Below are 13,565 nucleotides of genomic sequence, written 5' to 3'. Positions count from 1 at the left end.
TAGTACTTACTGTTGTAATTCCTTTTTTCTTCTGTCACGTACTATTCTGGGTGTGTTTGGCCGTGAATAAATGCCCTTGTTATTCTAAATGAATGTTGTTATCTGTAATGGGCCGTATATGGCCCGTGAGCCGAGGTTGAAAAAATTGTATGCACACACGACCGGGGGCAGGGCGAACAGGTCGGCGCAACGTCCTTCGGCTGGTTATTCGGTTGGCTTACTATTCGTTCGGCTAACTCTACGTTCGGCCAGATGCGCCCTCGGCGAGATGGCCCTTACCCAGACGTCAGACGGCTCAACGTCTTTAGGCAAATCGACCGGGCACGTCCAAAAGCCCCACCTTAAGGCTCGACTGAAGTTTGCTGCTGATCACATGGACAGAGATAAGACCTTCTGGAGGAATGTTCTGTGGTCAGACGAAACAAAAATTGAGCTTTTTGACCACAATGCCCAGCATTATGTTTGGAGGAGAAAAGGTGAGGCCTTTAACCCCAAGTAAACCATGCCTACCGTCAAGCACGGTGGTGGTAGTATTACAGTGGCGGGCAGTCAGGGCCTTCAAGGCCTTCTCTGCTTAAGAAATATCTGAATCATGAATTATATTTTGTCCATCAATACTGCCATCGCAACAAATACCATTTGCCATCAAAACAAATACTTAAATACTTAAATAATCCCAAATTGTCTGATAGCTTCCTTTCGTTGCTTTTCATCCTGGTTGCACTGCTTCCAGATGTGTTTTCATATTGAAGCATTTAACCAATCACATTTCAGCCATTATTTGTTGCCAGGGTCAGAAATCTGCCCCAAGGCCTTCACAGTCAATTTTGTGGGCTCTGCTGCATTACACAAGCATCGATAAGACTGTTGCTTTAACCAATCAGATTTTGAGTAGGCAACACCACAATGCATTGTCGCAGGCGTAGGGATATGTCATTGCCTTGTCACAGGCATAGGGATACGTCATTGCCTTGTCGCAGGCGTAGGGATACGTCATCGCTTTCACCAACTATGATAGGCTAGTGATAAAATGGACTAGCTAAAGCCAACAAACTGTATCTGGAGCGAGCTACAAAAGCAAATATATTGTTGCGTTGATTTAAAGCCATTTTCAAGACGGACTATGCCAGAAATACGACAAGACACACTTGACTGTCAGCATTAGCTTCGATAGCGATATAAAAGAAGGAAGAAAGAAAGGAGGATAGATATTGTGTAGTTAAAAAAGATTTTTGGTTAGTAAAATATGGCTATATTCCTAAATAATATTTCAATTGTGGGCCAAGTTCTGATACCTGAAAAGCTCCAGTGTTTGTATTTAATTACCAAATGAGGCTAGGAAGTGGATTTTACCCGATTTTAGTGCATTTTTTGCCGTTTCGCCATTGACGTCCCTCGCTGTCTTTTACCGGGGAAATCACCCCCTGGCCCGGTTATGTCTGAAAAGCACTAGTATTTGTATTTAATCAATAAATGCTGTTAGGAAGTGGATTTTACTCCATTTTAATGCATTTTTTTGCTGTTTCGCGTATGGACGTATCGACGTTCATCATTCGACATTAAAATAAAAGGCAATAAGTCCAATTATTTTATTTTAATGTCAAAGTTCCGGGCTAAAAGACTTGTATTTGTTTGATAAAAATAACCATATTTGAGTATTTCAACATTGCAAGTTCCCCCTAGAGAGAATGAAGGTTCATTGGACGCCTATGGCAGTCAATGGCAGCAGCCGTGTTAAATTAGTGCTTTTATTGATATTTTGATATCAGATATTTAGATATCAAACTCTCTCTCATGATTATAATTTTGAGAGCTGGTTTCAACAGTAAATAATGAGATATTAAACTCACTCTCTCTCATGATTAAAATTGTGAGAGCTGGCTACAAACTGTAAAATCTGTCATAATTTGAACCCGTTCTACCAAACGTCCAGGTGACCAAACATATGGCAACCAAATGTCCGGTGACCAAACGTCCGAGTACAATCTACCTCCATATAGTTCTCTATCTATATATCTATCTCTATAAATCTCTATATAGTTCTCTATCTCTCTATATATCTTTATCTTGATCTCTCTATATATCTTTATCTTGATCTCTCTATATATCTCTATCTTGATCTCTCTCTATATATATCTATCTTGATCTCTATATATCTCTATATATAGGGCGCCTTTCAAAGCGGCTGCTTGTTGCAATAGCTCCCTAAACCCTCACTCGAATTCTGTGTTTGTACAGCTTTTTTACGGATTTTTATCCTTTATTTTATGTTTTTATTGTCTCTTAAGACTTTAGTTGTTACTTCACTTTATATATTATATTCAATACTTTAATGTTTTGGGACTTTACTTTCAAGACTCTACTCCAAGACTCAAGCTGTGCGAGAGGCAGTCTTTGATCTACTAGTTTAGTCCATCTTTTCAAATTCAAATTTCAAAATTTTGGAGACTATTTTGACCCACCCTGCCATGCCTACGCTGCTTTACACGAGGGATCAACTGTTAGCGCTACGCAATACCGGGATTCCCCTGGACTTGGACCTCCCCGCTGAGTTAAAGAGGAAGAGAAGAGGATGCAGAGCCGGACGAAAATGTCAGGAGAAAAAGCGACGCTTCAGACCCAGCATTCCATCTATTATAATGGGGAACGTAAGATCTCTCCCCAACAAGATGGAAGAGCTAACGGCGCTGACCAAACAACAAGGACAATATCGGAGCGCCTGCATTATCTGCTTCACGGAGACCTGGCTGGATGAGCGAATACCAGACTCTCTAATCTCCTTGGATGGCTTTCAGCTGGTGAGGGCGGACAGGGACCCTGAGGAGAGCGGTAGGAAGAAAGGTGGGGGACTAGCTGTCTTTATTAACTGTAGATGGTGCAGTCCTGGGCATATTACTGTGAAGGAGCAATTTTGCACTCGAAATATCGAGCTAGTAGCTGTTAGCATCAGGCCGTTTTACATCCCCCGGGAGTTCTCGCACATCATCATAATAACTGTGTATATACCTCCCTCGGCCGATGGGGCAGTGGCTCGTGAGCTGCTCCACACTACTCTGTCCCGGCTACAGACGTCACACCCCCAGTCTCTCCTTCTTATCTCCAGTGATTTTAACCATGCTCCCTTGACTTCGACTCTCCCCACCTTCACTCAGTATGTGAAGTGCTGCACCAGGGAACAAAAAACTCTGGACCTGCTGTATGCCAACACAAAGGAGGCATACAGCTCAGCCCCCCTTCCCCCACTGGGCCGCTCAGACCACAACCTGGTCCATCTGATCCCCACCTACATCCCTATGGTGAGGAAAATAAAACCTACCACGAGGATCATACAAAGATGGACCGAGGAGACCAGCATGGTACTGAGGGACTGTTTTGAGACAACCGACTGGGAGGTGCTGTGCAAACCACATGGGGAAGACATCGACAGCTTGACCCACTGCATCACAGATTACATCAACTTCTGTGTGGAGAACATCGTACCCTCCAAGAAGGTCCGTTGTTACTCCAACAATAAGCCGTGGGTCACCAGGGATCTAAGGGCCCTCCTGAACAAGAAGAAGAGGGCTTTTAGGTCTGGGGAGAAGGAGAGTCTCAAAACGGTCCAGAAGGAGCTGAAGAGAGAGATAAGGAGGGGAAAGACCAGCTACAGGAGGAGGCTAGAGAAGCAACTCCAAAGAGGCAACACCAAAGAGGTCTGGAGGAGCTTGAGGACCATCTCGGGCCATGGAGGCAACAGTGGGAGAGGCCCGGAGTCCGGAGACGGGGAGTGGGCCAACGAACTGAATCAGTTCTTTAACAGATTCAGCCCTGCCCCTGCTCCCCTGACTCCCCAGACCAGAAGCAACTCTACCCCCTCGTTCTCCTCTTCCTCCCCCTCTTCCACCGGTCTCTGCATCACTGTCGATCAGGTGACAAAACAACTAAAGAAGATCGAGGCAAGGAAGGCTACCGGTCCGGACGGCCTCAGCTCCAGACTACTGAGAGAGTGTGCGGATCAGCTTGGCACAGTGATTCTGCATATTTTCAACCTCAGCCTCAGTCTGCAGAAGGTCCCAACCTTGTGGAAAACTTCCTGCGTGGTCCCAGTCCCAAAGACTGCGAACGCCAGGGAGCCAAACCACTTCAGGCCGGTAGCACTAACCTCTCACCTGATCAAGACACTGGAGAGGATCATCCTCAACCACCTTAGCCCCCTGATGAATGCAGAGCTGGACCCTCTGCAGTTCGCCTATCGTCCAGGCATTGGTGTGGAAGATGCTACCACCTACCTGATGCACAGGTCTCTTTCACACCTGGAGAACTCGGGAAGCACGGCGAGAATGATGTTTTTTGACCTCTCCAGCGCATTCAACACCATTCAGCCGGTCCTTCTGAGAGGGAAACTGGAGGTGGCTGGAGTAAGGAACCACCTAGCTGCATGGATCATCGACTTCCTCACCAACAGACCACAATATGTGAGACTCCAGGACTGTACGTCTGATGTGGTAACTTGCAGCACGGGGGCCCCACAAGGCACAGTGCTTTCCCCACTCCTCTTCTCCCTCTACACGTCAGACTTTAAACATAATACAGACACCTGCCACCTCCAAAAATTCTCCGACGACACCGCCATTGTTGGACGAGTGACTGACGGGAACGACCTGGAGTACAGGGGAGTCATCACAGCCTTTGTCGACTGGTGTAGGCAAAACCACCTGCACATCAACACCAGTAAGACAAAGGAAATGGTCGTTGACTTTCGGAGGACACCTCAACAGACCACTCAGGTGAACATCCAGGGTAAAGACATTGAAATCGTGGACAACTTGAAGTATCTGGGTGTTCACCTCAACAGTAGACTAGACTGGTCCACAAACATAGATGCCCTGTACAGAAGGGGCCAGAGCCGCCTCTACCTGTTGAGGAGCCTACGGTCCTTTGGTGTGTGCAGGTCACTGTTGAGGACCTTCTATGACACTGTGGTGGCATCTACTGTGTTTTATGCAGTGGTCTGTTGGGGAAGTGGGAGCACGGAGAGGGACAGGAACAGGCTGAACAAGCTGATCAGGAGGGCCAGCTCTGTTCTGGGCTGTCCTTTGGACTCTGTGGAGGAAGTGGGAGAGCGGAGGATGCTGACCAGGATGAGGTCCATCATGGACAGCACCTCCCACCCCCTGTATGAGTCTGTGGAGTCCCTCCAAAGCTCTTTCAGCAATAGACTGCTACACCCTCATTGCAGGAAGGAGCGCTTCCGCAGATCCTTCCTCCCATCAGCCGTCAGGCTCTTTAACTCAAAAAAGGCTGTGGGTTGTATATATATGTATGTGTATGTATATATATATATCACCAACACAGTTACCTATTTATATATTTATTCATGTATTTATTTATTAACTTACTATTAAGTACCCATTTGTGTATAATGCCTTTTCTATTCCTGCATCCTCACCCTCTTCCTATTGCAACAAAGAAATTTCCCGATTACGGGATGAATAAAGTTATCCAATCCAATCCAATCTCTATCTTGATCTTTCTATCTCTCTCTCTCTCTCCCTCTCTCCCTCCCTCTCTCTCTCTCTCTCTCTCTCTCTCTCTCCTCTCTCTCCTCTCTCTCGCTCTCTCTCTCTCTCTCTCTCTCTCTCTCTCTCTCTCTCTCTCTCTCTCCCTCTCTCTCTCTCTCTCTCTCTCTCTCTCTCTCTCTCTCTCTAGCTCTCTCTATTTCTCTAGCTCTCTCTCACTCTAGCTCTCTCTCTCTCTCTCTCTCTCTCTCTTTCTATATATATATATATATATACTATATATATATATATATATATATATATATATATATATATATATATATATATATATATATATATATATATATATATATATATATATATATATATATATAGAGAGAGAGAGAGAGAGAGAGAGAGAGAGAGAGAGAGAGAGAGAGAACTTGCTACAATGATGAATCACTATAAGATGCTAATTGCTCAATATTCAGGACTATAATCTGTGACAAAAGAATTATACCTGGTTTACAGTTATCTTGGAATTTGTTCTACATCAGGGGTCTAAAACTCAATTTACCTGAGGGCCGCAAGAGGCAGAGTCTGGGTGAGGCTGGGCCGCATCAGGATTTCCACAAGAAAAGCGCTGATAAAACATTCCAACGTTATCAAATAACTTTATTTTTTAACAAAAAATAATGAATTAAATAAATTAACTTAAAGATGAATAAAAAATAAATCGATAAGTAATAAAAAAAATAATAATAATGAGAATACAGTAGATATACAGTGGCTGGCTAAGTAGAGAAAACTAATTATTTTTATTTTGTTTCAAATGTCTGTATTAACAGCTTTTTAAATTTTAACTTTCTGAACTTTATTTCTTGCTGCTAGAGACCTGGCAGCGCTTCTTCTCACATAGCTTAGTCACACTTGGCTTGAGGGAGGAAGAAGTGGAGACCCTCAATAGAGCTTGAAGATGCTCATCAGTAAGTCTGGACCTATACTTGGTCTTATTGAAGTTCAAGGTGGAGAAGAGTTTCTCACACAAGTATGTGCTCCCAAAAAGGCACATGGTTAGCTTGAACATTCGGGAAAGTTCAGGGAAGCTGGGGGTCAACGCTCTAAAAAAATGTCCAAGCTTGACTGCTTCTCCACTCACCTCCCTGGACTTGGCTTTGAGTGCAAAGTTGCACTGCAGGTCAATGAGCTCCATTTGAAGCTCAGGAGGGGCATCTTGCACATCAAATGAGAAGGGGTCCGCAAACATTTGAAATATGGCTTTGTATGTCTTGAAGTCTGCAAATCTGTGATCAAATTCCTCCTGCAGCTTCAAAATGGCCTCCACATATTTCTCACCACTGAATGGTGTGCCTGCATCCACAAGAGCCTTGCATGCTGGGAAATGGAAAAGGTTTGTCTGAGAGAGCTGGGCCTTCCATAACAAAAGTTTAGTGCAGAATGCTCTCACGTTGTCATAGGCAGCACTGACAAGTTGCCCCTGGCCTTGTAGCTTCTTGTTCAGTACATTAAGCTCATGTGTGATATCAACAAGAAAAGCTAAGTCTATGACCCATTTGGGATCACTTAGCACAGGAACAGCAACACCGTCTATCTCCATGAAGTCTTTTACTTCTGCTCTCAACGCAAAAAATCTCTTCAACACATTTCCCCTGCTGAGCCAACATACCTCAGTGAAGTAGAGCACATCCCCATATTCAGACTCCATTTCCTCCAAAAGAGCACGAAACTTTCTATGCTTTAAGCCCCTGGATCTGATTTGGTTGATGCATTTCACAACGACAGACATCACATTGTCAAACTTCAGGCATCTGCTGCAAAGGGCCTGCTGATGGATAATGCAGTGCAGAGCTATGGCCGACTCCACACCCTCCTCTTCCACTTTTTTTGAACAAGTGCTACCAGTCCATTCTTCCTCCCAATCATTGATGGGGCTCCATCAGTTGTTATTCCAACAAAGCTCTTCCATGGCAAACCGGCATTCTGAATGGCATCACACAGCTTGTGAAATAATTCCTTAGCGGTGGTCTGGCCATGCATTGGAATTATTGTGAGCAACTCCTCCAACACTTAAAAATTGTCATCAACACCACGGACATATAATGCGAGCTGGGAAGTGTCTGTGATGTATGTGGTCTCATCAAGAGCCACTGAATATACACTGAAGTTTTGCGCTTTCTCACAAAGTTGACCATAAATGTCGCTTGACAGGTCAGAAATGCGCTCTACCACGGTGTTGGCAGAAAGGCTGATGTTGTTGAACTGACTTTTCTTTTCTGGACAGACAATATGTGCAGCCTGTAATATGCACTTTTTGATAAATTCACCTTCTGTGAATGGCTTGCCTGCCTTGGAAATCAGCTCACAAACGGCGTAACTAGCTTCGACTGCTGCATCACTTTCTTTTGTAGCCTTCTTGAAAAAACCCTGTTGCCTCAGAAGACTTGTTTTAAGACTGTCAACCTGGTTGGCTCTCTCATCTCCCTGGTATTTGTGAGACACGTCGGGGTGACCCTGTGCTCAACAAAGAAATATTGCACTCCCCACTTTTCTTGAAACTGTCTGTGCTCATCACTGACCTTGCTCTTCACGGCAGGCTTTGAAACAGACATCTCCGGGGCTGTAATATGTGTTTACACTTGGAATGAGTCTCAGATTGAATTTTTAACTTTCAGTCGCGCGGTTCTGTGGCGCATGTGCACTTTCGATTTGACCGTTTGACTTTCAGTCGCGCGGGTCTGTGGCGCACGTGCACTTTCGCTCTCCGATCGTATTGGATTACGGCCGAGCGGCGTGATCGGCTTCATGGCTTCTCCTCTGCCCAGCTGATTGGAGGAATGAATGAGTGAGTGAGCGAGGCACTGGACAGCCCGGCCAATGTCCCGCCCTCCAGAACCGTATACTTCACCGTGATTGGTTCATCCAGCTCCGAACCAATGTCCCGCCCTTCAGAACCGTATACTTCACCGTGATTGGTTCATCCAGCTCCGAACACCGTGTCATTCATATCAATCTTGCGGGCCGCACAGACATTAATCTTGCATATTAAGACGCGGGCCGCAAATTAGCGTCCCACGGGCCGCATTTGCCCCCGGGGGGGGCAGGGGGGGGGAGTTTGATACCCTGATACCCCTGGTCTAGAGTTTTATCTCCTCTGATGTGAAACTTCACGTAATGGATAAACTTAGGCAGGACAGTCTTTAAACATGCTTTGTTGAAGTCACTGGCAAAAATAAGGACTCCATTGGAGAGGTCAAGCTGCTGTTTGTTTACAGTCCCTAGCAGGAGGCTAAGTGCCGTGCTAAGAGTTAGCATCTAGTGGGATGTAAACAGCCATTTTAATGACATTGTTAGCTCCCCGGGTAGATGGAAAGGCTTGCACCAAATTGCAGAGAGCTCTAAATTAAGGGAACAGTGAGTGTTAAGATCCTACCTACTGTTGCAGCACCAGTCGTGTATGTACACGCAAACCGAGCATGACTCGATAGAATTAATGGAAATTAAGTTTCACAAGTCAACAAGGCGGTTTAAACGAAAAAAAAAAAAACATTTAAAAATCTCATTGCATTTCATATTCGTCCACTTTATTTGAGGTTGGGATGTGGGGGTAGCAACTTCAGCAGGGAAACCCGGACTCAATTCTATATTGTTCCAGTGAGAATTAGATATCATACCTTGATGAAGCCAACAGAACCAGATCATCTGCACAGAGCAGATATGCAAAACTGAGGGCACCAATTTGGACCCGCTCAACATCATTGCTGCATCTAGATATTCTGTCCATAAAAGGTATGAAGTTAATTGGTGACATAGGGCTGCTCTGGCAGAGTCTAACCCCCCACTGACACCTGTCATAGAGGGACTGCGTATCAAGGGTTCAGGAACCCCAAACCCCCGGAGTAACTCCCACCGGGAGACACGGTTGAAAGCCTTGAGGTTGTAAAGCTAATCCACTGTTTCATGGCCAGGACGAAAACCACACTGCCTCTCCTGAATCCGAGATTCGACCTCTCCAGTACCCGGAAATAGACCGGGGAGACTGATTGGCGAAATTCCCCAATAAGGTGGACCACCAGAAATGTTCCCTCTATTTTTTTGTTTGTCTGGGCAGAAAAACAACCTCCCTGAGCACACTGAGCACCAGTGTGAGCAACATCATAATTGCTCGCTATGGGCACACACCAGTATCAAACCCGCCATAAGCAGGTGCATGTCTACTACACATAAAGGCTTTAGTAATAATAAAATGTAATGATCAATATCTATGAATGGGCGGCCCGGCGGATGAGTGGTTCAAGCGTCGGCCTCAGAGCTCTGGGGTCCTGGGTTTGAATCCAGGTCGGTCTACCTGTGTTGAATTTTCATTTTCTCCCTGGGCCTGCGTGGGTTTTCTCCGTGAGTACTCTGTTTTCCTCCCACGACCCCAAAAGATGCATTGTAGGCTGATTTGACACTCTAAAATTGCCCCTAGGTATGGGTCTGAGTGTGCAGGGCTGTCCGTCTCCTTGTGCCCTGCGATCGGCAGGCCACCAATACAAGGTGTCCGCCGCCCTTGGCGCAAAGTCAGCAGGGATACGCTCCAGCACCCCTGCGAGTGATCAAGTGGATAAAGTGGTTCAGAAAATGAATGAGAAAATGTCTATGAATAAAACATCTTCATATTTTCCCATTATTTTGCTTGGATTTATTTAATAAGGGATAGCACATATTAATGAACATATTTATATTCATGTTAATGAACATATTTATATTCATGTTAATGAACATATTTATATTCATGTTAATTAACATATTTATATTCATGTTAATTAACATATTTATATTCATGTTAATGATCATATTTATATTCATGTTAATGAACATATATATGTAAGATTGTAGCCGAGGGCTAATGTCCATTTATAGTCCATTGTGTAGGTTGAAGACAAACAATCACACATACTAGACACACACGCACACAACCACACTCAGTAAATTTAGACAATTCTCACCCAATTTGACCGCTTGTTCTTCTGTTTGCACAGTAAAGTAAAAAGGAATGTATTAAAATGTAATTAAAAAAAAGATAGAAGGGTTGTAAAACACAAAAAACATAAGAGTGGACAGAGATACTGCCACTGGCTGCGGCGTAAACGGCACCATCATGGGGAAAAAAAGTTTGGATTTTATTTTGTGCGTGACATATGATTGGTGCTGCGCGGAGAAAGCGAGAGTAGTGCGCAATTGCGCACATGTGCAGCTTAGAGGGAGCATTGACCACCAGCCCAGTCTGCCAATCAGAGGCACTGTCCACGATACCCACGCAATGTTACAGAAGTGTGTCAACCAAGACAGCCCCACAAAATCCAGAACCTTTAGAATCTACGGGCGGATCTCAATCACCCCTGGGGCGTTGGCACCAAGTAGCTTTTTAATTACTTCAGGGACTTCAACTCCAGAGATGAAGGAATCCGCACCAGATTCCCCAGCCTGTGCTTCCTCATGGGAAGGCATGTTCGTGGAGTTAAATGGGCCTTTAATGTATTCGGCTCACTGATTCACAACATCCCGAGTCGAGGTCAGCAGCACCCCAACCCCACCATGCTTTGCCCTCCTGAGACGTCAGATGGTGGACCAAAATTTTCTTGAAGCCTTGCCTCGGAGACCACCAGAGCGACGTGCCGCTTTGCCACCCTGTATCCGTCAGCTGCCTCCGGAGTCCTGTGGGCGAAAAAGGCCTGATAGGACTCCTTATTCCGCCTGATGGCATACCTTCGCGTTGGTGTGCACCATCAGGTTTTGGGATTGCCGCCACGACAAACACCGACCACCGTACGGCCGCAGTTCTGGTCTGCCACCTCAACAATAGTGGTGAGGAGCATGGTCCACTCGGACTCAATGTCCCCTGCTTCTTCCCGGACATGAGGGAAGCTCTGTCATAGTTGGCAATTAAAACTCTTTCTGACAGGCGTTACCAGCAGACCTTAACAAAACATTCTGGTCTTCCGGGCCACATCTGCATCCTCCCCCATCATTGGAACCAACTCACCACCATGTGGTGATTGGTTGACAGTTCCGCCCCTCTCTTTACCCGAGTGTCGAAGACATGCGGCCGCAAGTTCAATTAAACGACCACAAAGTCAGTCATCAAACTGCGGCCTCAGGTGTCATGGTATCAAGTGCACAGGTGGTTGTTGTCAACCTACGGCGAGCACTAAAACCCAACAATTGAACACCACCCACATCAATAACCCATGAAACAGCATTTTTTATGCAGCGGACTGTACTTCCATTGCTGAACTCTCTCCTTGACTTGCGCGAGAATTAGACCAAGTCTCCAGCCTTTTTGGCCTCTCTCACAAATCCCATCCATTGACTTCAACAAGAATGTATCCATTACCTTACCTAACCTCAAAGAGTTCCACTGGCTCTCAGGTAGCACTTTTGTATTTAAGACAATGCTCTACCGCACACACACACGTTTCTGATCTTTTAAATGCCCCGCTTGGTCTTGTTCCTTCATACCTTACCTCACTGGTCTATCCCATCTGAGTCTCACTAAATCTCTTGCTGTCACTGCTGCAGTGTGACATGTTACAATTGCATATGGTCTGATAAGAACAAAGTGGATCTTTGAAACCTCACCAATAGCTAATTTTCCATTTCAACCATGGTTACTTAATAACCTATAAACTTGATGCCGTGCATTTGGAAATATGCTATCTTTAATCACTTTGATCATTGAAGTAATGGGGATGAGTTGTCATACCTTCCAGAAGTTGTCAACCTTGCCATAAACTAGAGACTGATTTTGTCTCTTGATGTCATCAATGTGTTTGATATCACTGGCATTAAGGTGCTGCTCAACCACAAATCCCAGGAAACTGTTGTCTGGTGTGTGAGCTGTCACAAGAATTGACAAGAAAGCAATGTTATCGTAACATTATTACCGTATTGATCCGAACACAAGACGGTGTGTTATGCATCGAAATTAGAGTGAAAAAGTGTTGTTCGTCTTAAAAGTCTGGGTCTAGACGTTGTACCTATTCGCAAACACTAGATGGCGCCAGACAATGTAATTTCCCGAATACGGGATGAATAAAGTTATTCAATCCAATACCGATTGACTTCGGTGCGGACAGGCACTGGCCCGATTCCCGTTGGTGCGATGGTTTGTCTTTCTGTGTGCCCTACCAGTCCGGGATGTGGTCTGCCTTTTGCCCGAAGTCAGCTGGGTAAGGCTCCAGCAACCCCTGCAGCCCTGTTGAGGATGTGTGGTGTGGAAGATGAATGAATATGAAAAATGCATGCTGTCTAATAGTACCTTAACTTCCTCTAATGTCCAAGAATAACATATTTTCTGAAGAATTGATAATCTATAGATAGTCTATTCCAGGGGTGTCAAACATACAGCCCGCGGGCCGGATATGGCCCGTCTGGTGGTTTGGTACAGCCCGGGGAAGAAAGCTGCATTGTATAAAAAAGACATGAATTTTCTTGGAAATTTGTAGTTCTTGTATTATCCGCAAGGGGCGCAGTGTTTTAGTACGTGCAGACAACATGAATTGACATTTATTTATGTTCTTATGTTATTCTCTTGGTTATAATATATTGTTCATAATGTAAAAGGAAAATTCTGTTAATAAACATTTTGATAATTGTCAGGTTTAAGACCATATACATTCAATAATATCGGAGCAGAGGAAACACAGCTAGTCGTGACTCACTTCATATGAAGGAGGGAGCCAGAAAAGTTAGCGCCGGGAGATATGTCTATCTTCCTGCGTAACCAGATCGAATCCCTGGCAACTCCCCACAGACAAACTGGTTTTATTACTACAGGATCATGTGACAGAGACAAACTTTAGGCGGGAAGGTGAACAAATAAATGGGGGTGTTGTGATAGATAACACCCCCCCTAACTAAAAGGAGTAGTGATGGGAGTTACCACAAGGTCGTGCAAAATTCTATTCCAGTGACTACACTATATAAACCAAAAGACATAATAATAATAAGCATAAAATACATTCATAATTCACAATAATTTACTCATTCTTTGCACTAATAATTAGTATTAGTGACTAATACAAA

General features: G+C 44.7%; 1 protein-coding gene across 4 annotated transcripts in view; it reads right to left on the bottom strand.

Moving 5' to 3' along the window:
* mgat5 (alpha-1,6-mannosylglycoprotein 6-beta-N-acetylglucosaminyltransferase) overlaps positions 1-13,565 on the bottom strand; it is a 115,061-nt gene that overhangs the window by 24,282 nt on the left and 77,214 nt on the right. For 3 of the 4 annotated variants that reach the window (XM_077727020.1, XM_077727012.1, XM_077726997.1), the window contains 2 exons: positions 12,244-12,377; positions 6,055-6,120 (listed from right to left, as the gene is read on the bottom strand). In XM_077727020.1, coding sequence (XP_077583146.1) covers positions 6,055-6,120; positions 12,244-12,377 — 200 coding nt within the window. The remainder of the gene's footprint in view (positions 1-6,054; positions 6,121-12,243; positions 12,378-13,565) is intronic. The other variant, XM_077727006.1, reaches the window with a different exon arrangement.

This window comes from Stigmatopora nigra, chromosome 1, assembly GCF_051989575.1.
Source record: "Stigmatopora nigra isolate UIUO_SnigA chromosome 1, RoL_Snig_1.1, whole genome shotgun sequence".
Taxonomy (NCBI): domain Eukaryota; kingdom Metazoa; phylum Chordata; class Actinopteri; order Syngnathiformes; family Syngnathidae; genus Stigmatopora; species Stigmatopora nigra.
This window is presented reverse-complemented; position numbering and strand designations above follow the sequence as displayed.